The sequence below is a fragment of the Netta rufina genome (genome assembly GCF_964035555.1).
Source record: "Netta rufina genome assembly, chromosome: 1".
In the NCBI taxonomy this organism is placed as follows: domain Eukaryota; kingdom Metazoa; phylum Chordata; class Aves; order Anseriformes; family Anatidae; genus Netta; species Netta rufina.
The window spans coordinates 9,834,288-9,859,554 of record NC_140123.1 but is presented as its reverse complement, the minus strand read 5'-3'; the positions used below and the strand labels follow the sequence as shown (position 1 = coordinate 9,859,554).

At 41.7% G+C, this 25,267-nt stretch overlaps 1 protein-coding gene across 1 annotated transcript in view; it reads right to left on the bottom strand.

The window, feature by feature from the left end:
- Nucleotides 1-18,210, bottom strand: part of LOC311206768 (N-acetylated-alpha-linked acidic dipeptidase 2-like) — a gene marked incomplete at both ends in the record, with an annotated part of 37,329 nt that extends 19,119 nt beyond the window's left edge. The window contains 10 exons of the mRNA XM_084282445.1: nucleotides 408-527; nucleotides 4,294-4,379; nucleotides 6,482-6,580; nucleotides 6,856-6,949; nucleotides 9,041-9,227; nucleotides 9,884-10,009; nucleotides 10,878-10,979; nucleotides 12,285-12,471; nucleotides 16,296-16,407; nucleotides 18,129-18,210. Coding sequence (XP_084138571.1) covers nucleotides 408-527; nucleotides 4,294-4,379; nucleotides 6,482-6,580; nucleotides 6,856-6,949; nucleotides 9,041-9,227; nucleotides 9,884-10,009; nucleotides 10,878-10,979; nucleotides 12,285-12,471; nucleotides 16,296-16,407; nucleotides 18,129-18,210 — 1,195 coding nt within the window. The remainder of the gene's footprint in view (nucleotides 1-407; nucleotides 528-4,293; nucleotides 4,380-6,481; nucleotides 6,581-6,855; nucleotides 6,950-9,040; nucleotides 9,228-9,883; nucleotides 10,010-10,877; nucleotides 10,980-12,284; nucleotides 12,472-16,295; nucleotides 16,408-18,128) is intronic.
- Between the last annotated feature and the right edge of the window lie 7,057 nt (nucleotides 18,211-25,267).

Sequence of the window (25,267 nt, the reverse complement as noted above, 5' to 3'; positions counted from 1 at the left end):
ATTCAGCTCAAGTTAGAAAGTCTAGTAAAAGACCAACACAGTTAATTGAATCACTTTTAAAAATTAGCAGTTAATTGATATAGAAGTAGAAAAAAAATCCTCTCTAAACCCTTAGAGGAACATATTACTACAGAAGAATTTCTTCCTAATGCAAAATTTTCATTCTATACAACCAAAAGGTTAATCTTCTACTGATGAGGGACATGAGGGAATAAATTCAGCCAACTAAGATGCAATGATACACATGCAATTCTTCAATAAATTTGCATGTTTCATAATGAGAACTACAACTTTCTGCAGAGGTGAAAAGTTAAATCAACACAACTGCTTCTGGGAACATTCAGCATAGTCCCTCATTGTTGCTGTTTCCCATATCCATCACTTTAAGTCTGCAATAAATAAGTTACCTTCCATCTTCATTTTACCAAAACTCCGAACAACCTCTTGAAGAACAGCTGCGCCTGTAGTTGGATCAATACCACCAAACACCCAGGAGTCTCTGTGACCTCCAAAAATAATATATCTATCTGGAAACAAGCACACAATATCAATAATTACTTAAAAATGCATTTATATTATCTGTATTTCCATTGATTCTGCTAGTATTATTTAACATCTTTGTCAGTGACACAGACAGTTGGCTCAAACACATCCTCAGCAAGTCTGCTGATGATACCAAGCTCTGCGGTGCGGTCGACACACTAGAGGGAAGGGATGCTATCCAGAGGGACCTGGACAGGCCTGAGAGGTGGGCCTGTGTGAACCTCATGAAGTTCAACAGGGCCAAGTTCAAGGTCTTGCGGCTGGGCTGCGGCAATCCCAAGCACAAATACAGGCTGGGTGGAGGATGACTGGACTGAGAGCAGTCCTAAGGAGAAGGACCTGGGGGTGTTGGTGGATGAGAAGCTCAACATGTGCCAGCAATGTGTGCTTGCAGCCCAGAAAGCCAACCGTGTCCTGGGCTGCATCGAAAGAAGTGGGCAGAGTGACCACGCAATGGTGGAGTTCACTATTCTTGGCGAGGCCAGGAAGGGGACCAGTAAAACCGCTGTATTGGACTTTCGAAGGGCTGACTTTGAGCTGCTCAGGACACTGGTTGGTGGAGTCCCTTGGGAGGTGGTTCTGAAGGGCAGAGGGGTCCAGGAAGGCTGGGCGCTCTTCAAGAGGGAAGTCTTAATGGCGCAGGAACGGTCTGTCCCCACGTGCCCAAAGACGAGCTGGCGGGGAAGAAGACCGGCCTGGCTCAACAGAGAATTGTGGCTTGATCTTAGGAGGAAAAAGAGGGTTTATAAGCTTTGGAAAAGTGGGCAGGCCACTAAGGAGGACTTTAAAGAAGTAGCGAGGCTGTGCAGGGACAAAATTAGGAAGGCCAAAGCTCATCTGGAGCTCAATCTGGCTACTGCCGTTAAAGATAACAAAAAACGTTTCTATAAATACATCAACACAAAAAGGAGGACTAAGGAGAATCTCCATCCTTTACTGGATGCGGGGGGAAACTTAGTTACAAGAGATGAGGAAAAGGCGGAGGTGCTCAATGCCTTCTTTGCCTCAGTCTTTAGCGGCAATACCGGCAGTTCTCTGGATACTCAGTACCCTGAGCTGGTGGAAGGCGATGGGGAGCAGGATGTGGCCCTCATTATCCATGAAGAACTGGTTGGTGACCTGCTACGGCACTTAGATGTGCACAAGTCGATGGGGCCGGATGGGATCCACCCAAGGGTACTGAGGGAACTGGCAGAGGAGCTGGCCAAGCCACTTTCCATCATTTATCAACAGTCCTGGCTATCAGGGGAGGTTCCAATCGACTGGCGGCTAGCAAACGTGACGCCCATCTACAAGAAGGGCCGGAGGGCAGACCCGGGAAACTACAGGCCTGTCAGTTTGACCTCAGTGCCAGGAAAGCTCATGGAGCAGATCCTCCTGAGAGTCATCATGCAGCAATTGCAGGGGAAGCAGGCGATCAGGCCCAGTCAGCATGGCTTTATGAAAGGCAGGTCATGCCTGACGAACCTGATCTCCTTCTATGACAGAGTGACGCGCTGGGTGGATGAGGGAAAGGCTGTGGATGTGGTCTACCTTGACTTCAGCAAGGCTTTTGACACCGTCTCCCACAGCATTCTCCTCAAGAAACTGGCTGCTCTTGGCTTGGACTGGCGCACGCTTCGCTGGGTTAGAAACTGGCTGGATAGCCGGGCCCAAAGAGTCGTGGTGAATGGAGCCAAGTCCAGTTGGAGGCCAGTCACTAGTGGCGTCCCCCAGGGCTCGGTGCTGGGGCCGGTCCTCTTTAATATCTTCATTGATGATCTGGACGAGGGCATCGAGTGCACCCTCAGTAAGTTCGCAGATGACACCAAGTTAGGTGCGTGTGTCGATCTGCTCGAGGGTAGGAAAGCTCTGCAGGAGGATCTGGATAGGCTGCACCGATGGGCTGAGGTCAACTGCATGAAGTTCAACAAGGCCAAGTGCCGGGTCCTGCACCTGGGGCGCAATAACCCCAAGCAGAGCTACAGACTGGGAGAGGAATGGTTGGAGAGCTGCCAGGCAGAGAAGGACCTGGGAGTGATGGTGGATAGTCAGCTGAATATGAGCCAGCAGTGTGCTCAGGTGGCCAAGAAGGCCAACGGCATCCTGGCTTGTATCAGGAACAGCGTGACCAGCAGGGCGAGGGAGGTGATCGTCCCCCTGTACTCAGCTCTGGTGAGGCCGCACCTCGAGTACTGTGTTCAGTTTTGGGCCCCTCGCTACAAGAAGGACATGGAGGTGCTTGAGCGGGTGCAGAGAAGGGCGACGAAGCTGATGAGGGGCCTGGAGAACAAGTCCTACGAGGAGCGGCTGAGAGAGCTGGGCTTGTTCAGCCTGGAGAAGAGGAGGCTCAGGGGTGACCTTATCGCTCTTTTTAGGTACCTCAAGGGAGGCTGTAGCGAGGTGGGGGTTGGCCTGTTCTCCCACGTGTCTGGTGACAGGACGAGGGGGAATGGGCTTAAGTTGAGCCAGGGGAGTTTTAGGTTAGATGTTAGGAAGAACTTCTTCACTGAAAGGGTTGTGAGGCATTGGAACAGGCTGCCCAGGGAAGTGGTGGAGTCACCATCCCTGGAAGTCTTCAAAAGACGTTTAGATGTAGAGCTTAGGGATATGGTTTAGTGGAGGGCTGTTAGCGTTAGGTTGGAGGTTGGACTCGATGACCTTGAGGTCTCTTCCAACCTAGAAATTCTGTGATTCTGTGATTCTGTGATTCTGTGAAGTGTGACCAGCAGGGTGTGAGAGGGAGTTGCTCTCATGAGACCCCACCTGGATCCCTGTGTTCAGCTCTGGGGCTCCCAGCACAAGAAGGATATGAAAGTATTAGAGCAGGTCCAGAGGAGGGCCACAAGGATGATCAAGGGGCTGGAGCACCTCTCCTGTGAAGATATGCTGAGAGAGTTGGGGTTGTTTAGCCTGGAGAAGAGATGGCTCTGGGGAGACCTTACAGCAGCCTGCCAGTGTCTAAAGGGGGCTACAGGAAAGCTGGGGATGGACACTTTGTCAGGTGGTGCACTAGGTTTAGATTAGATTTTTGGAAGAAATTCTTCACCCAGAGGGTGGTGAGGCCCTGGTACAGGCTGCCCAGAGAAGCTGTGGATGCTCCCTGGAGGTGTTCAAGGCCAGGCTGGATGGGGCTTTGGGCAACCTGGTCTCGTGGGAGTTGTCCCTGCCCATGGCAGAGGGTTGGAAGCTGATGATCTTCAAAGCCCCTTCACACCTCCAATCAGTTCTGTGACTCTATAATTGCATCCCTACGTGTGTCAAACAAATTAATTTTAATATCAGCATTAGAAGTGTATTTTTACAGTAATCTTCAATCATTCACTTAGTCTATTGAAGGGTATATACGAAGAAAATAAATATTTTATATATTTTTTTTCCGCTTAAAATTATTTCACGTGTATGCCCTGCAATGCAGTACTAACAATAGGATATCAAGGTTTCAAATCATGATTAGTTTTCTGTACTTCACATTGTGTAAAGATGTCTAAGAGAAAATGCATGCATGCTGTAATCCCATGGTGAAATAAAGAGTTATAAAATATTCTTTGACACCTATCATTCTAGCATTCCTATTGAAATATATTCTAGGGAATGCTCCTGAAAAAACATGTGATGGGAGGGACAGGACAAGCTATTAAGGATTTGTCAGATTCCAATATTCCAATATTATCTGTATATCTTAAAAACTTTGCTTCTTGCAGCATTAGAACAATTTCACCAAGCACAAAATAAAAAAGGAATTAAAATTCTCAAGCACTTGATGCTCACCTGGTTCCACTGCTCCTCTGAGGACACCAATGACATTGTAAATTCGTGTTATTTTACTGTCTGTATGAACATGCATTCTGACTTTTCTGAAATGAAAAACAGTGTGGAGTAACCATCTCTGACTGAGAAGACAATAAAAAGTCACAGCTTGTAAGCCATAAAGTTTGTACTTCTGTACTGCTTTGTGTATTCAGCATATCTGTCACGTTGTATCAGTGTCCTATTTTTTTTTATTTCATATTAAACTGTTGATAGAAAGTGGCTTTAAAAAAAAATAACTAACCTCCAAAGTTTCAAACATTTACAGAATTTATTGAATTGTTTTTTATAGGAGTCAATTGGTCAATTGTAGAGAAGGAAACTGAAAAGCATATGCAGTAACTAAAAATGTTTTCACATTTTGACCAAACTAATAACTGCAAAAATAAATATTTTTATACAGAATACACTGTGATTTTGTAGCACAGTTATGTGAATTGGTGTAAAAGCTGGGGAGAGAGTCACTATAAATAGTTTGCACAAATAAATTGAAATTGCTGGTTAGGACAGCAGATCAAAGTGATCAGGATTTGTCAAACAAACAAACAAAAAAAGGTCTCATGAAATGTTATAAAAAGGAAGAAAATTCAGGTATTAGAAGAGCTAAAAATAATGTAATATTCAGTTTCTCTTAATCTATATTAAAAACAAAGAATCAAACAATGCTTATTCTGGGTCTGGCAAAACTCCATATGCTTCACATTTGAAGCTATCTTTTCAGCAGCAAATCTGCATAGCTGTCAAAATCAAAATCTACTTCAGGACAGCTACTGGATTGTTGCCCAGAAAATAATTGACACTAGTGCCTTGAGCATGTATATACTTGCACACTTTTCATGTGCAAGCGACTGTCTACCTAGATTCAAAAGGCTCATTTTGATATAGAGTTACTCTGATAGAGAAGTATATGCAGGATTAGCCTTTATTTATAAAAACTGTGTCTCTATCAAGTATGAAGATGTTAAAAGTGCTTTTCAAAAATATGTCCCATGTATATGTTTGGTTGATGAATCATATTGTTTCTTTTCTCACTGTTGGGTTCTATTGCTCTTGAAGACATTCAAAACAGCACCTTAATTATGTCAAATATGCCTTCTTGTTTGTTTGTTTGTTTTTCCTACTTTATTCATTTTAAGCTGGTGTTAAAACACAGAAGAAAAGAGTAACGATCAATTAAGTCTTTTCAAAATCGTATATTAAGACACTCTCTTGTTCTACAGGAGGTGGAGCAGTGATAATGATGCATAATTTTTACACACCATTTGCTCATTGTTATTCACCAGTCCTCATGAAATAAAATTTTGTGCAAACTGAAACTATGGGATGTATTCCTATAGGAAAGTGATCTTGATCTTTATTTAACATAGCTTATCAGTTATAAACTAAAACGAATGCTATGACAGCCCCTGACAGCCAGTCAAATCCTTGACATCCAACTACAATCGTTACATGGCTCAGTCTGTCTGAGAGCAACTCTCAGTGCTGAATACCTTACCAGTTTTATTTCTCCATTAGAGCTGAAAAAAGGAAACGAGCATACATACTATTGCTAATCCAAGTGTCAAAGTTCAGTTTCTCCCAAACAAGTTAGTAAGATATATGTGTTTTGTGCTCTTATGTCTTCTTGTTGTTAAGGGCTTTCAACCAGGGGGCCTACCTGCTTTGGGAAACAGCTGATGGACTCCCACATCATTTTGATATTTCACAGCTTTAAGTTCAAAGAAATACTGTGAGGCATCCAGTGGACAAGGGAAAAATCTAGGAGAGAACTACTGAATTGGCAGTGCTTCCCTGTTGAACCTCTACATATTGGCTGTCCTATTTTCCCCTTGGTCATCAGAAACATGAATGAAAGAATAATATAGGCTGGATATGTACCCTCTGCATATGTCTACCCATCTGTTTATCCATAACTATAGCTTTGACCATTTATTTTCAAATTCTAATAATTATCATTGAGTGGTGCTCACCAAAAACAAAGTTAATTTTTCCATGGCATGGGAGTTGGAACTAGATGAACATTAACACCCCTTCCAACTCAAACCATTCTATGATTCTATGATAGTATCTCTAGATGTATTGTTTCACAGTCTTTGTCTTGCTGACATTTTCTGCAATATTTTATAAATAGGTGAGTGTTAAAACAGACCTTGTTGAAGAGCTGTCTGCAAATCCTGGCCCTATGTTATAAGACACATTGAGACTTCCCTTCCAGCTGCTGTCTGGAGCTGCAGGTCCTCCCATTGCACTGTTAAGTGAAAACCAAGACAAACACACTTGACCAGTGGACTGAAAACAGAAGTTCCCTGAAGAGTTACTGTGCCTAAACCATGGTGAATTTACAAAATTCTTAAAAACATCATGCCAGCAACAGATTGTTTTGCATTTTCCATGTTTTCTGAAGTACACACTACTACAAAAGAACAATAAATACAAGTAACAATACAGTTAGTATAAAAATGTTAATTGCACATTTGCAGATACTAAATTCTGAAGAGAAGAAGGGGACTGATGTATACTCACTGTAGTAACACTTCTGCATCATGATATCCAATGGGATGAACTGGGATCTTTGGAATCCCTACACCCTCTTTAAGCTTGTATCGGAAAGTGTACTCTGAGAAACCAGAACAGAATGTCAAGTTTATAGCATTCTTATCAGCTTCTATCAAAAATAGGTGCACAAGTCCATGGGGCCCAATGAGATACATCCACGGGTCCTGAGGGAACTGGTAGATGTAGTTGCTACGCTACTGTCTATCATATTTGAGAAGTCGTAGCAGTCTGATGAAGTTCCTACTCTCTGGAAGAGGGAAAACATGACCCCCATTTTAAAAAAGGGAATAAAAAAGAAGACCCAGTGAACTACAGACCAGTCAGTCTCACCTCTATGCTTGGCAAGATCATGGAGCAGATCCTCATGGAAATTACGCTAAGGCACACAGAAAAACGGAGGTGATTGGTGACAGACGACATGGCTTGACAAAGGGAAGATCATGTCTGACAAATCTTGTGGTCTTCTACAATGGGGTTACAGCACTGGTGGACAGGGAAGGAGCAACTGACATAACCTATTGAGACTTGTGTAAAGCATTTGACACTGTCCCCCATGATATCCTTGTCCATAAATTGGAAAGACATGCATTTAATGGATGGACCACTCGGTGGTTAAGGAATTGGCTGGATGGTTGCACTCAAAGAGTTGCAGTCAACAGCTCCATGTCCAAGTAATGAGTGGTGTTCCTCAGCGGTGGGTATTAGGATTGTCAGTATATAACATCTTTGTCAGTGACATGGACAGTGAAATGGAGTGCATCCTCAGCAAGTTTGCTGATGACACCAAGCTGTGTGGCACAGTTGACACACTGGAGGGAAGGGATGCCATCCAGAGGAACCTGGACAGGCCTGAGAGGTAGGCCTGTGCGAACCTCATGGAGTTCAGCAAAGCCAAGTGCAAGGCCCTGCACCTGTCTCAGGGCACCCCCATGCCCAAATACAGGCTGGGTAGAGGAAGGATTGAGAGCAGCCCTGAGGAGAAGGACCTTGGGGATGAGAAGCTCAACATGTGCTGTCAATATGCACTTGCAGCCCAGAAAGCCAACTGCATACTGGGCTGCATCAAAAACAGTGTGGCTGGCAGGGTGAGGGAGTGGATTGTCCCCCTCTGCTCTGCTCTGTTCTTGTGAGACCCCACCTGGAGCCCTGTGTTCAGCCATGGGGCCCCCTGCACAAGATGGATATGGACCTGTTGGAGAAGGTGCAGAGGAGGGCCACAAGGATGATCAAGGGACTGGAGCACCTCTCCTTTGAAGACAGGCTGAGGGAGTTGGGGTTGCTCAGCCCGGAGAAGAGAAGTCTCCAGGGAGACCATACAGTACCCTGCCAACCTGGTCTGGTGGGAGGTGCCCCTGCCCATGGCAAAGGGGTTGGAACTGGATGATCTTCAAGGTCCCTTCCAACCCAAACCATTCTGTTACCCTGTGATTTACCTATATTGCAGACATCCTTATTTATTTATTTATTTATTTATTTATTTATTTATTTTTCTGTATAGTGATTTCTTATGCCTCCAGTAGTAGTCACACAAGCCAGCAAGATTTCCAGAACCACCCCAGCATTCCCAGTTCCCAGCATTGGCAGACAGAACTGGTAGGTGCCTTACTTGAGGATGCCTACAAGGACAAGACATGCATATGGTGCCAAGTTTCAAAAGACTCCAGGCTTCTCTTACTTTTATTACAGAAATTTTATTCCCTGTACAGAGAATCTTAAACTGTTTTTCTACTAGGAATTTAGGATCAGTAAGAAAACATACCTCCAAGCAATCCTATTACTCCTCTTTGATGACAGACTATAATCTAGTTTAAACTGGTCCTCCTAAGAAACAAAGAGATTTTAAAACAGCTATAAATTCTCAGCCATTATCTACTGCTTTGCAGTCTGTAAACCTATACACGTCCTGTTTGTCTGAGAGCTATAAAGCTGAGATTATACAAAGAGATTTTCCTAAAAACTTATTTTCTCTGCCTAGCTCAAATGCAACCACTTCAAAGAACATACAGATAGAACCCAAGCTGCAATAGGAAAATGAACAACTGCTAAAAGTCACTTTAAGTAGCTTTTCCCTTTGCATCTGTATCAAAAATACATAATAACTTCCAGTGCCACTTTAGAAAGTACTTGATGGCCCAGGGTACAGATATCTCACCTTTTGCAGGATAGCCTGGTGTCAGAGGGTCCCCAGCTCCATTCAGGTTTAACACATTCCCACGCTGGGCTCCTCCACCTGGAAGGTTCCAGCCATCTGGATAGGGATCTACCCCTGGGGCACAGTAGTCAGCAGGGTCTGAATAAAGTATGATTCCTTGGGCTCCTGCTAACATGGCATTTTTAACCTGTAAAATTATTTGCCTTTAACATTTTTTTTTAATGCAGTAATAACTCGAGATGATGCACTTTACTTCCACGGGGACATAGTTTTAGAAGCTGTATACGTGGAAGAGTGAAAATGATCATAGACTAAGTAGAAGAACAAAGCACAGCAAAGCATGATACAGTCATTATTTGTGTCAGTCACAACTTTAGTCATAGCTCAAGGCTATGAGATAAAGCACAAGGCCTAACACTGAGGCACAAGAACCAACTATTATCCTCATTTCCCACGATCACCAGTTTTGTTGGAATTGATTTCTAAAGCCAAATGAGTAGCTATTCAATGTCTGTGCATCAGATTCCTTCTTGAATGCTTCTTCAAAATTCTGTAGCTTTGTGGATGAAAAGTAGTAAAAACCTTGGCTCTACAAACTAGAGTTCCCCAAACTTCGTTCTTCTTGCAAGAACTGCCTAAAATGTCAGTGTCAGGAGATTAATACATTTATCTGTTTTTATAGTTTTGAAAATTATTCTTACAAGGTAGTCATGCTGGACACATTGCAGGCTTCCTTCTTCTCATATGTTCCAACTTACAGCCCTCATTAACTCCCATTGGGTCTGCTGTGATCAGCATCAGAAACAATGACCCATAGATGGAAAAATTAAACACAGCCCTTACTTTGTTTCCTCTGAAGATCTTCCCATATCTGGCAATGACGATCTTTCCTGTACAGTTAATTCCCATTTCACGCTCCAGCTTAAAAAAATCTTCAGTGCGGCCATAATTCACATATACCAGATCTGACTGCATAGAATAGAAAATTTGTTTGAGGAACTGGTCATTCAACAAAATATCTCTTTTCCAAAATATGCAGTTTTATTCACTATGTATATGATATATTTTGCACTTCTACAAGTAAGTTCCAGTACCCCTAAAAATAATACCAAAATATTTTCATAGTATTATATAGGAAACCTTGGCTCAAACTGCTGGCCTTTCTATATTATCTAGCGCTTAACAGCAGCCCTATAAACTGATTTCAAGTTACAACAACTTACTTTGCTAAACTGACAAATTTCTGTGGACATGAAAAGATTGTGCTATTCCTTGGATATACAAACACTCACCATTATATAACTTTATTCATATATATATATATATATATATATATAATGCAATATTGTCTGACTGATCCCTTCACAATGAATTATCAAATTAAGTGAGGGACTTTTGTAGCCTTTGAAGATATGTGCTTAACCCAAAATGTCTTCCAAATTGATTTATATATTGCTATTTCCATTTTAGACTTATGAAAATCCTTTCCATGTGATTGAGTAACATGGAGTAATTTGAGATGTATGAAACATTTCCCTCAAGTTAAAAGCTTTTCATTTGTTTTGCAGTTCAGATTTCCAGCACTTTGAGAAACCTTTTTTTTTTTTTTTTTTTTTATAGAACTCTAACCTTCCCACAACACCTGGCCTAACTATGCTTTCCTTCACTTATAACAGTGATTAATTAAAACTTCTACATGAAATATTTTGAGAAGTGGGAGAAATCTATTCCATCAAGTGTTTAACAAAATATGGATTCAGCTAATAACACTCTTTTTTCTTTTTTTTTTTTTTTTTTCCTTTTCCTTTTCTTTTTCTTTTTCCTTTTTTTTTATTACCTCTGGCATTCCTTGTGGTGAAAAAGCATTATATGGTGGCAGTATATCGGTAACATTTTCATATCCCCGAGGAGGTGGTTCAAAGGATGATGTATTGAAAATCTATAAATAAATAACAGAAGTCTTTGGTCAATTGCTGTACCTCTAGGCACAAGTTTGTACAATAAGTTGGATTATTGCAAATGATATGCTAGTTTCCATAGATTGTCAGTGAAAAATAGAATGCTAACTAGCATGCACAACTTCAAACAAAAATCAGCTAAGGATACCTAGCTGATTTTTTATAACAGAATGCAGCTGTGCATACTTGTCAGAAGATGCTCATCAGTCACTGCCTAAACCTAAGCAAAGAAGTAGCTGAAAATTGCCAAGAGGTGGTGGCAATAAAAAGACAGTTTGTCCATGTCATCACAGGCATTTTTTTTGTGATTACTCCCACTTGTATTATTACTCATGTCTTTACCCCTTTGGTAGTTACGCTCCACTTAAATGTGCAGCCCTTCATCACTGCCTATCTGTAACACTCACGTTGTCTCAAGGTTTACCTCTACTCTTTGTCACCTTGTAAGATTCTAGTTCAGAAACTGTGTTAGGAAGTTTCTGGAAGAGTTTCTCCATTCTTTTACCTCTAAGCTCATATCTTGCCTGAGCACATATTCCTCAGTTCCTACCAGGGCTCTTCATCCCTTCCTATATGATGTGATACTTCCCTAGCAGTTCCAGCTCCCCTCTTCACTTAGGCTCCCTGGCAGATTGTACTTCTACTTCTTTGTTCCCCTGGATCTACAAAATGAAGAAGGTGGCTAAGGGCAGCACCTGTGTGACATTCTTTACCTCAGCACATTATGGAAACAAAAAATGCACAGATATTCAAGCAGACATTAGATATGTACATGGAAGAGAGAGATAATGCAGTTACCAACTGGTTAAATACTTGGAAGAGAAGTCTAATAAGGTTTCTTAAAGAGACTAATTGCATCATGTCCAGTGGACATCTGAGCTGAAAACACTCAGACACTGGAAGAATTATGCACATCAGACATTGTTCTTTGTTCCTAAACTTCCCTGTGCATCCACTTAGAGCTGTTTATGGAAACAGGATATTGGTCTAGACATATTCTTAATCTGAACCGCTGTGGACATTCTTACACATTATGGCCTATGGGTGTCGAGTCTCTACTTCTCCACACATCCTCCCTCTGCTGTATGAGGCACTGAGATTCCAGCCACTTGGCTCTGCTCTGCTGTAGTCTGGAAAACCACTTCTAAATTTGAGTTCCCTTTCCACTGGTATTTTTATCACATCATAAAGTTCAATGCTGGGATGAAGGGGTGGGAAGACAGTGGAAGATGCTGTTTCTTTAAAGAAGCCTTACATACTCATAGTTTAATCATTAAAAAGATCACCTCATTGCCTTGATCATCAATTACTGAGATGTAGTTTGGCTGTGTTTCATTTGGGTAAGAAAGAAGCACATCATAATGAACAAGTTCTGCTGAATCCAATCCAAATTCCTTCCACTGGCCTTGAATTTGTTTGGCAAGAAGAAGATTCTGTTTGGTTCCTGCGAGGTGAGGCAACTTGGTAAAGGAGCTAGAACAAAACAGAAAGTCACTAGTAAGCAGTAAGTGCAGAGGAACACAACAACCAGCTTGGATCAGTGTGTCTAAAGCTCAAATTCAAGCCGTAAGCATAAAAAGTAGTTCTTATGGTTAAAGTGGGGGCTATATGCCATGATTATTTATCAGAGTCTGTATCAGGATAAGCACAAAATGTAGTCAGAACAGAGGATCTTTCCTGAGGCCTTAAGATAAGTTTGCTCAGCTTTTCTCTTTGCATAACAGAAATAGCCACATCTACACACTAGCAATGCAAATCAGCATCAGACATTCATCCAAAGAATATGAACAGTATGCGAGCAGTAGGAAGGCTACATATCCAGAAAGGACTTCTCCAAGTACATTGTTGACATAACATGTACTAATAAGTTTAACTTGAAAATCATAGAATCATAGAATCATAGAATATCCTGAGTTGGAAGGGACCCTCAAGGATCATCAAGTCCAACTCTTGACACCGCACAGGTCTACCCAAAAGTTCAGACCATGTGACTAAGTGCACAGTCCAATCTCTTCTTAAATTCAGACAGGCTCGGTGCAGTGACCACTTCCCTGGGGAGCCTGTTCCAGTGTGCAACCACCCTCTCTGTGAAGAACCCCCTCCTGATGTCAAGCCTAAATTTCCCCTGCCTCAGCTTAACCCCGTTCCCGCGGGTCCTGTCACTAGTGTTAATGGAGAAAAGGTCTCCTGCCTCTCGACACCCCCTTACGAGGAAGTTGTAGACTGTGATGAGGTCTCCCCTCAGCCTCCTCTTCTCCAGGCTGAACAGGCCCAGTGACCTCAGCCATTCTTCGTACGTCTTCCCCTCCAGGCCTTTCACCATCTTCGTAGCCCTCCTCTGGACACTTTCCAACAGTTTCATGTCCTTTTTATACTGTGGTGCCCAGAACTGCACACAGTACTCGAGGTGAGGCCGCACCAGCGCAGAGTAGAGCGGGACAATCACCTCCCTTGACCTACTAGCGATGCCGTGCTTGATGCACCCCAGGACACGGTTGGCCCTCCTGGCTGCCAGGGCACACTGCTGGCTCATATTCAACTTGCTGTCTACCATGACCCCCAGATCCCTCTCTTCTAGGCTGCTCTCCAGCGTCTCATCGCCCAGTCTGTATGTGCAGCCAGGGTTTCCCCATCCCAGGTGCAGGACTCGGCACTTGCTCTTATTGAACTTCATGCGGTTGGTGATCGCCCAGCTCTCCAACCTATCCAGATCCCTCTGCAAGGCCTTTCCACCCTCATTTGAGTCCACAACTCCTCCAAGTTTGGTGTCATCAGCAAACTTGCTCAAAATACCTTCTATTCCTACATCCAGATCGTTTATAAAAATATTGAAAAGTACCGGCCCTAAAATGGAGCCTTGAGGGACCCCACTGGTGACCACCCGCCAGCCTGACGCAGCCCCATTTACCATAACCCTTTGGGCCCTGCCCATTAGCCAATTGCTCACCCAAAAATCATTATGTCAAGTTATCTGAACATTTTTTTTTTTCCTTAATCAAAAGTCTAAATAACAAAAGTCTTCTTAACAACATTTACATCCAGATTAAATGCAAAACATAATGGTGATAAATAGTCAGAAATATCCAGCCCTTCTGGACTACCTGTCTACAAAAGCTTGTCTACAATTTGCTTGGTCCACTGAACAGATGAATTATGGTGAATGCAGATCAGCCAGTGGGGTACTAAGCACTACCTTTGGATTCTCAACAGGCCACTTGTTAATGGCTAATCAGTTGCCGTTAATAAATAATAACGAATACCATTGATTAGTACCACTTGAAACTGTCAGCTCAGACAGTTTTCAACCCATCCAACAGCTTGTTTTTCAGTATGCTCCTCCACAGCTTCCATATTAGAATGCAGTAGGAGATGATGCCCAAAGCCTCGATAAAGTCAAGGATGTTACGCCCACTCTAACATCTCCACTCATGCATATAACCAGTCATTTCCTCACTGAGCGCAGGCATGCTGGTCAGGCTGATCACATAAATAAACAGAAAATAAATGCTGACTGTTCCTAACTCTCTCTATGTCTTCGTGTTTCTGGAAACAGAGAAGCAACCTTTGCCAAATATATAATTTTTCTGCAGTTCCTGCTTTTTGTTTGAAAAAACAACAACAACAAACCACTATGAAGCATTTGGCCCACCATCAAGACAAGCAGACAAACCGGATACGATTAACATCCTATGGCCAAAAAACTTCAACATAACCGCTGTCATCAATCTGTATATTGCCTGGACTCTCAAACATCATCTTCAGATACCCACCAATCTACTAGCAACAAACACAAAGTAACATAAGGAAGTAAGATAAGGTCTGCAGATTAAAAAAGCTAATTGATGTTGGAAATGAAACCTTTTAGTTTTAGAATAAATGTACAGAAATCATATTTGTCAATAAACCTTTGATGTTTATGATGCAGCCCCAGGCTTACATTCTGAATACCAAAATGTCACTAACCAGAGGTTATATATGTGAACTTTTTTAGTGAATATATTTGTTCCTTTGTAAAAGATATAAACATGCATGAGTGATTATGGAGCATTTCGGGTGCAGAGAAGGGCGACGAAGCTGGTGAGGGGCCTGGAGAACAAGTCCTACGAGGAGCGGCTGAGGGAGCTGGGCTTGTTCAGCCTGGAGAAGAGGAGGCTCAGGGGTGACCTTATCGCTCTTTATAGGTACCTCAAGGGAGGCTGTAGCGAGGTGGGGGTTGGCCTGTTCTCCCACGTGCCTGGTGACAGGACGAGGGGGAATGGGCTTAAGTTGAGCCAGGGGAGTTTTAGGTTAGATGTTAGGAAGAACTTCTTCACTGAAAGGGTTGTGAGGCACTGGAACAGGCTGCCCAGGGAAGTGGTGGAGTCACCATCCCTGGAAGTCTTCAAAAGACGTTTAGATGTAGAGCTTAGGGAAATGGTTTAGTGGGGACTGTTAGCCCCACTAGGTCAGAGGTTGGACTCGATGACCTTGAGGTCTCTTCCAACCTAGAAAATTCTGTGATTCTGTGAAAACAAGCTATTTCTATATCTTCAGCATTTTAGATGTTTTGAAAGAACTGCATGGATTCAGTAAAATGCAAAGAAGTATATTTAATAACCATTGCCACATGCAAGACTTTACCAAATATTCATACGCACTGTGTTTGAGACAGAGACCTTTACCTTCTGAGAAAGACAAGAGGGTGTAACGGGGTTTCAAGCACCCAATCAACAGCACATTATCCAATCTTGTCACGCTAAAGACATTCAGTTGCAACTATAGATGCAACAGAGTGCCATGCAAACTTTGTAGCATTCTGAATATGTGCATTTTCTACTTAGTCTAACTAGACTATTAGATGCTTAGACCACGTTTGAGGAGACACCATGCAGATTATTAATTAAATGTAATTAATAGCAAACAGATTTTCCCAAATACAGTAACATCATCTGTCTGAGACTAAAGCAAAGTTCTTTTCTAATGCTAGAGCTTCAGAGACTCACAGGGAAAATAACAGTCATACTACTTAAAATCAAAACTATGGGTGTCTTCATAAGGAAAAGGCATGATAAGCACTAACAGCAATGTGGCTTGAGGGAAGTACAACCATGCTAAAAAAGCAGCTTCAAAAATGGGGGGAAAAGAAAAAGTGGTGTTGTATCTCCTTTCCCTTCTCCTCAGACAGCCTGTACAAAGCAAATAATTCCAAAGTGCCTTAACAGCTCTACTTCTAGAGGCTGGTTTTGGAGCTCATTTTATCACTTTCTGACTTTTGTGACTGATAAAATTATTCAGGAACCAAGATATGCAGGGCTTACCGAAGAAATTGCTTGATGTTTTCGGCTTTCATTTCATCCACAAGTTTCTGTCTCATATTTTCATAGATGTCTGAAGTGCTGGGGGGGGGTTCATTTGGTTTTGTAAACCATCCTGAAATACATTTGGAAAGCTTCCCACTTAGCAAGAATCCCAGTCCTCCCATATTTGAGACAATGTGCAGCTTAAATACTGAACAGCCTCATAAAAACCAAGAGGATGAACAGGGCTTAGAGCACCCTCTGTCAGTGGCTGCTGACTCAAACATAGAAATGAAATAGAAAAGTAAAATATATGCAATTGAATGAAGTGCAAAAAAGTGACATTATTAAAAGAGCAGACCCTAAATTTCTGGTGTGTGTGTATATATATATATATATATATATATATATATATATATATATATATATATATATGAAGATTCATGTCTCATTAGTTTTAAACTTCAGTGTAAATTGTGAGCTATCTGTTTGCAGTGGGAGAATTAAACTTCTGATACCCATAATTAATTTCCTTTAATTAATTTACATGGATATTAAAAAATAAAATCTGTGCAAGAGCATATTCCAAATGAAGGCCTAAGATTCAAAAGTCACCCTGTCAGCATTACAGTAATTATAAAATATGGGAAGGGTGGGGTTGGTCTGTTTAAAAGTTAAAGAAATAACATTAAGGGGGACCCTGGTTACTTTTAATTGATTAAATAAAAATTAATAAATAAAAATTTAAATAAAATTAAAATAAATTAAATAAATTATTAAATAAAAATTAAATAAAATTAAATTAAATAAAAATTAAATAAAATTAATTTTATTTTTAATAGTTTTAGTTGAAGATATTTCAGTTGCCATAAATCTGAAAGGAGAAATTATAACAAATGTATGAATTTGAAGAAATCGTTTTACTATTACAGCTAGGAAATCCCAAACTGGGAAAACTGTCACCATAAAGCAAAGTGTATGTACTGCCATGTGCACAAAATATATAACTTGTTAGACTTAAATGCAATTGTAGCAGCCCTCTGAAGGGTGATACTGGATCAGAGCAAAGGTCCACCTTGCCCAGTTGCCTATTTTGGAGCATAGCCAAAAGATGATACTCAGGGAAATGTGTAAGAATAGCACAAGCAACATAAATTTGCAGCTTGGGGTTCTCTTGAATAAAATTAATGCTTTGTGTATTTTGTAGCCCTCATGGATTTTTCTTTCATGCTTCAGTCTTAAGTGAGTGCTGCAGCACAAGATAAAAAGGGCAGACTCGGACATGTAATTTCAGGTTTAAAATCAAATACTGCAAGTGACTGCAGAGAAGAATCTGATGTTCTGGTGAAGTACATTGTACATGATGGAAAATTCAGCAACTCCACTCTTGGCTGTCAGTCAAAACTCCTCCTCCTCTGCATTCCGTCCTTAATTTCTAAGATAACAACTGAATAGGAGCATTTACATGGACCTTCTGTAAAAATCAGGAAAGAAAAAAGAAAAAGAAAAAAAAAAAAAAAAAAAGCTTTGAGGTTTTGGGGTCATAGAAGTCTCAAACTCTTCCATTAACCTCTCCTCTTTGAACATCTGACTGCCCATTATGGGAAGCTGTCAGATTACTGGGGCTCATCTTCTACTGAAGCATGAGACCGCTCTATTCCTGTGAATCCCCACAGCCCCAAAATGCTAGAGAGAACAACCTTTCAGAAAAACAGTGCTGCAAGTGAGTGTTTTATAAGGTCCCTAAAAAAGAGTAAAAGCTCCCTGACAGGGAATTAATCACAACGCGGGTCACGTATAAGTATCCATAGCGGGCAAAGGCTGCAGGCTGAGCCCCAGGGGCTCTGTACTTACCCGTAAGAAAGCCCAGCAAGAAGCAGCCCAGCAGAGCGGGGCAGCCCAGCCACGTACGGACGGTGGCCCAGCTCCTGGCCATGCAGGCACTGCAGTATCAGGCAGCTCTGCAGGCAGCGAAAAGGGCAGGCATGCAGCTGTCTTCCTTCTCCTCCTCCTCTTCCTCCTCCTCCTCCCGCCCTCAGCCCCAGGGCTGCCCCTTGCTCCTGTGATCCTTGGCTCTGGTCCATGACTAACCAGCCCTAAGCCTGGGATGAAGATGTGATTTTCGGAGTGCAGTTCAACACTTCTGGTTTAGTCTCTCCCCACAAGACAGCCTGTGTATCTCTGTAACAAAGAAACAGCTAGCCTGTACTGCAAGCTCACTACTAATTTCTACTACCTTACTACTAATTTCTACTCATTTCTAATTACCAAGACTTTCTGTTTTGAAGGTTCCTGTTTTTAGCTTAATCACAATCAGTGGAAGTGGCCAAGAGAAGAAATGGAGGAAAGGGAAAATTTTTTTTCTCTTTACTGAAGAAGCACTGAATTGTTCCCCCGAGTAATCTGTGGTTACATTAATCCTTGGCAAGTGATAAATACAGCAGCTCAGAATACAATTTAGATTAGCCAATAGGGACACTTCCAGACGTCATCCAATTTTCAGCTCGGAAAAGTTCCAAAATAATCTCCTGTTTTTGTTTTTAATTACTTTTTAATTTTGGATTACAAGGTTCTGCAGATCTAGTTTTGCCAATCTAATTCCACCAAATCCATCAGTATCTCATGGCAAAGGACATAACCTCAGCCCAAGGAAAAGACAAGATGGTTTGTACAAACTCACCATGGCCCTGCACATTTCTCCCTGCTGGTGGGTTCCTGCACATCACTGAAGCCAAGACTGTTCTTTTTGAACTGAGGAGCTGCCCATGTGAGACCTCTGATGGGGATGAAAGCAGGAAAGCTTTTCGGGAAGCCCAGAGCCTTACCGCTTACTCCTGAGAGACCAGAGGAGGCTGATCCTGTGAAAGAAATGGCAGTGCTCCATCTATCAAAATTTTCTCAGATAGACTATGTTGAGATGAAAATATTCAGAAACAGCTGGAAAGACCACTTAATGTACCAATCACTTCACCAGGGCTTTTCAGGAAGGCCAGAGATTAGAGAAGAATTTCACTATTTGGGTATTCTGCTCCAGCCAAAGCCACAGCTTTAAGAATATGGCTGGATGTCTTTGTTCAAATGATAAGCACGTCTAGTTTCATGATCTTTTTTTTTTTTTCTTTTTTTTCTGTCATTTCCCAACTGCTCAAAAACCATCACAAATTCTGAACAGCAAGGCCTTTTCACACCAACATCTCACTTGACATGTACAAACCAGATGGGATTCCACCTACAGAAATTATAAAGAATGAGCATATTGATGTATTATTAGCATTTATATAGCACCACCGGGGTAGGACTGGCACATAATAGACAGTAAAGTGACAAGAGCTATTGGAGATTAATGCCTAAATTAGACCTCACATGATGATAACATCAGTGGGGAAAGAGGGTAAGAATAGCAACACTGAGGCAATATGAAGTGTATTTATTTCTATGCCTACATCTTTTTAAAGTGATAACGGCATCAGCAATACTGAAGTTGAACCAGGCATCTCATGTTTAACACTGCAGCAACCAAGTGGCTTCTACCTTTTTAGACAGAGCCCTAACATTGTTACTTGTTAGTTGTGGCATATTCTTACACTCCATGGATTGGCCACTGGTGGAATATTTTATGTTCCTTTTAAATGCAAGAATAAATCTATGCCTTGAATTAGCTTGGTATGTTGTGGAGGACAGTGTAAGGAGTGGCATTACTATATAAGATATTCTGTTGTCTCACCTGGATCATATCTATTTTACATATATTTATTTGAAATTGTTTGCTGATACATTGCAAGCACATACCTGACCTGTCTCATCTACGCACTTATTGGGAAGATGAGAAAAAAAAACAAACATATAAAAGCTAAATAAATCTCACTCATCCTGGAGGAACAGAAGTCTTGGCTCGATAACAGAGTTTATAACTGCTTCTGGCATCTGTCTTGGAAGGGGGAGGAGGGTGCAGCAACCTAGATTGTTCTTAGAGTATGCCGAGACAGCAGCTAAAACTAAGTTTTTCAAAAGGGAGGAGGATAAATCTACCCCTTCCTATACCCGCTTTTTCTTCAGTGCCTAAGCTGGAAGAGGGGGTTCTCTTTAGCACTTTTTGCTGCTCATTTCTTATCCCCTTATCCGCCTCATTTTCTACTTCTTTGCCTCTCTTACATTCTCCCCTTTGCTGGTCCTACCAGTTCTAAGACACACAGCATAACAAATGCAGCATCTATCCAGCATGTTCACTGCTTCCTGAGGCATGCCCCGAGAAACCCACAACACACATTACCAAGCCACAAAGCCAAAGTCGTAGTGCCATGTCTTCCATATGCTGAAGCTCCTCAGAATAACTGAGGCCAGGGAAAAATGACCCTGACACTGTGAAAGCTGAGGTACGGCGTGCCCAGAATGGAAAAGCACATCTGTGAGGAGGTGGGAGAAGCTGCTCCAAACCAAAGCACATCTCGCAGCTACTGAGCATCTCAGTAGCCAAGGAGTGAGCTCAGAGCTGTACAGATGATCAGTATCCCATGAGACTCATGTCTCTGAGTGACTTCCTGACCAAATCAAACACCTATCGACTATCTTATTCTTTTATGTGTTTTTTTTTTTTTTTTTCTTTTTTTTTTCCTGCTAGAATTAAGGTATTATTAGTGTGAGATGCTGCTATGAGTGCTTATCTGATAATAGTTGTATCTATATAGTAAGATAATAGTAACTTTAGCCTAAGGTTAATTGAAGTTCAAACTTGGGGCTGATGGGAGACACAACTGATCCTAGGTAGTCATAAAGTTTATGCATGTCAAGTAATGGAAAGATTACTAGGAAAAGAGAACCCTTTTCTCAGGCCAGGCAGCATTACTGTGAAAAAGACCCAAAGCAGAGAAACTCCTGAACACACGGTACTTCTTTAAGCTACTAGCACTTCTACAACTAGAAAGAAAGCTCTCGGTTACTGTATGGACTTTGTATTGAGCTTGGGAATGGTGAGAATGGCTTGTGTTGAGAGTGAAAACACAAGTGGGGCCCAGATGAAGCTGGGCAGAACTTGTGGATAGGTACATACATTGTTAGTTAAAAACAACAAGAACAAAACAAACAAAAACCAAACTAACCAAACAAAAACCCAAAGCAAAGCAAAGAAAACCTTTTGGTAAACTAGCAAAGCTCCAAAAATGGCAAGGATATACAAAGCAGATTCAAAATTAGCATACATTTTTGTACTGAATGCGTAACAATGCTATGCAGCCAACTATCAAAACCAGCACAGTACGTAAGAATACATAATACACAGAACAAATGCCACGGCTTGTAAATAGTGGGCAGTTGTGCTTGGCAACTGGGACCCAAAGGTTAATATGTGCAGCTGCTTGACCTGTTGTTTGAATAAAGGTTGAACTTGTGGCTTGAAAGATCAAAGGGCCCTGCTTTGTGGGGAATGCAGATCTTGCAGGCAGAAAGGCAACAGGGGAATGCTCAACTGCAATTTCAAATCAGTGGTTTCCTTCTGGCTCTGTCAGTTTCACAGTCTCCCCAGAAGTCTCTCGTGGCTTCTGCAGTCTATCTGACTCCCAGATTAAAAGGGCAGTGGAGTTTGATGCCTTGAGTGGGGGTCTCTGCTGTCCTGAACTTCAGAAGCCCCTTATCAGATTCCAGCTAAAATGAAGTTTACATTGCTGGCAGCTAAGTTCAGCTTGCAAACTTTGACCCTTTCTTCTACAAGAGGAATGTACCCAGTGAGGCAGAGAGTAAAGGACTGCACACAGAACATAAACCAAAAGATATGTTCCAGCAGGAATAAACTGAAACAAGATCGGTCTGGATTTAAGGAAGAGCTTTTCCATCACGAGGGCAGTGAAGCACTGGTGCATGTTGCACAGACAGGTTATGCAGTCTCCATCCTTGGAGTTCTTAAAGACCAGACCAGCTAAATAAAGCCCTGTGCAACACTGTCTGCCTTCAGAGCAGACACTGCTTTGAACAGGAGTTTGGGCTAGAGACCTCATAATATCTCTCCCAGCCTGAATTACCCTATGATCATATGATTGAATGACATTCTTCTATTCATCGCAATCCCCTGCCCTCAGGAGCTGCTGTCAGTCAGGTGAAAGAATACAGTTTATGCATACTTTGACTCCAGCTGTTGAGTGTTGGCTGTTCTGCTCCATCACACTGTTTTCTGTGGTCCAGCAGAAAACTTCAAACAGCTTACCTATGTGGAGATGAGCACCTATCTCAAAGATCTTGACGGTTCTGTCTTAGCTGAGCTACCACTTGAAGAAAGATCTGTGGTGACAGCATCCTGATTCAGAAACGATGCTGCCAGGTCAACACATTTGCCAGCCAAAAAAGCACTGACACTGCTTGTTTCATGACAGAGAGGATATATTTTAAGAGAAGAATAGCTTTGACTTCTCCAACACATGGGTATGCACGCCTTCATTTCATTTGATTTACACAGTGCACAGAATGGTTACTGTATGGAGCTCTTTGGAAAATTTTGGCAGCATTCTCTTTGATGATAAAGAAGTACTTTCTTTAAAAAAAATAGCATTGCTTTTTTATTTCTCTTAACAATACAGCTAGGTTCCTCTTCCTGCTTACTAAATACTTTTAAAGCTCTCGTCTTGTACTTAAGTCATCTGCTGCTGTACATAAATCAATGATGTACTGGCTTTGTCTGCAGTGACTGTGAAAGCCAAATGAGTGTTAGCAAGGAGCTGCCTGGAAGTAGGATGTTAGTTCTTCCAAGTAGTAATTAGAGCATATTAAAAAAAAAAAAAAAAAGTGAAAGTTGGTTAGAATAGGCAATTTCCCTACTGACAACCTCTAGATAAAAACATCTGTAGTTACATGAACAACTTGCACGCTTATGCTTGGGATAGTCTGAGAAGCTGGAGGCTGCAGTGCCTTTATCTTAACTCCATGGAAGACTGACAATAAGAAATGATCCAGGGAGAATAATGATCCTATCAGAATTTCCACTACAATTCTCAAATACTGAAGAGTACCTAGCCTTCTATTTTTAATTTTAAAAATGGATCAAGAACTTCAGGATGAGCCAAATGCTACAACTTAGAGCTTGCAGAACTAGACACCTGCACTTCCTTCCTTACAGAAAGGAAGGATTGTGAGGCAATGACATTTACAAGTTCAGACGGGTTACCAAGGAACACTTATCATGTTTATCACCTGCTGTCTGTCTTCCCCTATCTCAGCATGTCACAGATTAAGATGTGAAAATGTTGTAGCAGCTCTCAAAGAAGCCACTAAACAGCCAAAAGTTGCAGCCCAGTATTTGAGAAAAAAAAAAAAAAAAAAGGAGTGTTACTTTGTCATAACGATTCTGCAGATCGTGGTGATTTCCTGTAGTGGGGTCAGGAACACCCAACATGGTGCTGGATAAGCTAAGGCTGAGAATAACAGTGCCTATCTTGAGAAAAGTCAGCCCCACGTATTAGTCAGACTTCTCATGTTGGAGATCAGAATATCTTCATGCTGACAAAGGAGTGGGGCAACACGCCCACAGGCAGCATGGAGAACTGGGCTTTGGCCTCAGATTTATTTAAGTGACTGCATGAATGCTTAGGGAAAGAACTGGACTGAGTGCAACTGAGAATCTTCTCTCAAAAAAAATATGTAAAGGTTTTCTTTCAAAATTCAACTGCTATAGGTTGTAGTTGGCACTGAACAAATGCAGGTCACAAAGCAGACAACTCTGGGAGAAAGCACTGGAGAGTTTGAATTCCATCTTACCAAAACATCATGTAAATCGCTGTGTTAAAAACACTCTTCTGGGTACCTCCCCTCTCTGTGTGAAGGATGCCCTCAACTCCTTGACCAAACTAGTGGTAGTTTGGTTTAGGCTCTGAAGGAAGTAAAAGGCCTAGACCCTGGCTGGGCCATAAACTTCTCTAATTCCACCCTCTTCTTGGAAAACCCACACAGGAACAGGTGAGATGGTGTGCTTTGATGAGCACACTATGATGAGATTGGAAACCAGGATATCAATCATGCAATTAACACATGAATAGCAGGAGGTTCTTCCAAGACTAATTATCATGGAACAAAAGAAATTGTGGGTACAAGGAGTCATGCTTACCTTTTCCATTTTTTATAAACTGAGTACAAGCCAACATTATTCCATAACACGATAGTCTGAGGGAGCTGCTTTGGGCTCTCCCTGCTAAGCAGCTGGCTGCATGGCAGTGATCTCCCCTCGAGTTGGGATGCCTCTCAAAGATGCTTACTCCTCCAGGTTGGGGAACACCCTAGCAGCTGCAGATCTTTGGTAAGTGACCGATACTGTGCATAACTTGTATCAGAGGGCATTAAGTTCTTGTACTGGTAAATTTGAATCTTTATTATATCTTCTGTGCAGTAAGTTGAACCTTGCCATCGGACTTAATTAAGCTTCATCTTTACAGTATTTTATTTCAATATACCATTTTTGCTACTAACTCTAGCGGTGATTCTTTAGACAGTTTAAATCTTATCTATGACACCCTGCATCAGCCAACCTGTACCTTTGCTCTGTTCTGAGGCACAGAGTCGAGAGGAGAGAGCTTCTGTCCCTATGTCTTATTACTTCTAGTGGTTAGGAAACAGCCCACATAATATATATTTTTATACATATATATAGATGCTACCATATCTAGCAGCACTTAAAGAGTATAACTAGCTTAATATTTTGTGAGGTCCTAGTCTCTGCCATTTTTTATTACCTACCAGCTATTGCCAAAAAGGCCCCTAACTAAACTAAAATGAAATCATGCTGTGGTTAGGTCAGAAATATTTATGAATAAATTAGGATTTTATGGAAAATCCCAAATCTACCACAACACTGAAATCCACCTGATCATGGCTCAGTCTTCTAAGAAATGGTGGAAGTCTGAGCTGAAATGGCAAATCAAATTACATAAAAATATTTGCCATGCAAGAGCTTATTAAATCCTCCAGTAGCAGACTGTCAGAAGAATTGACCTGATTTTCTGAGACTTCGGTCTGATCTC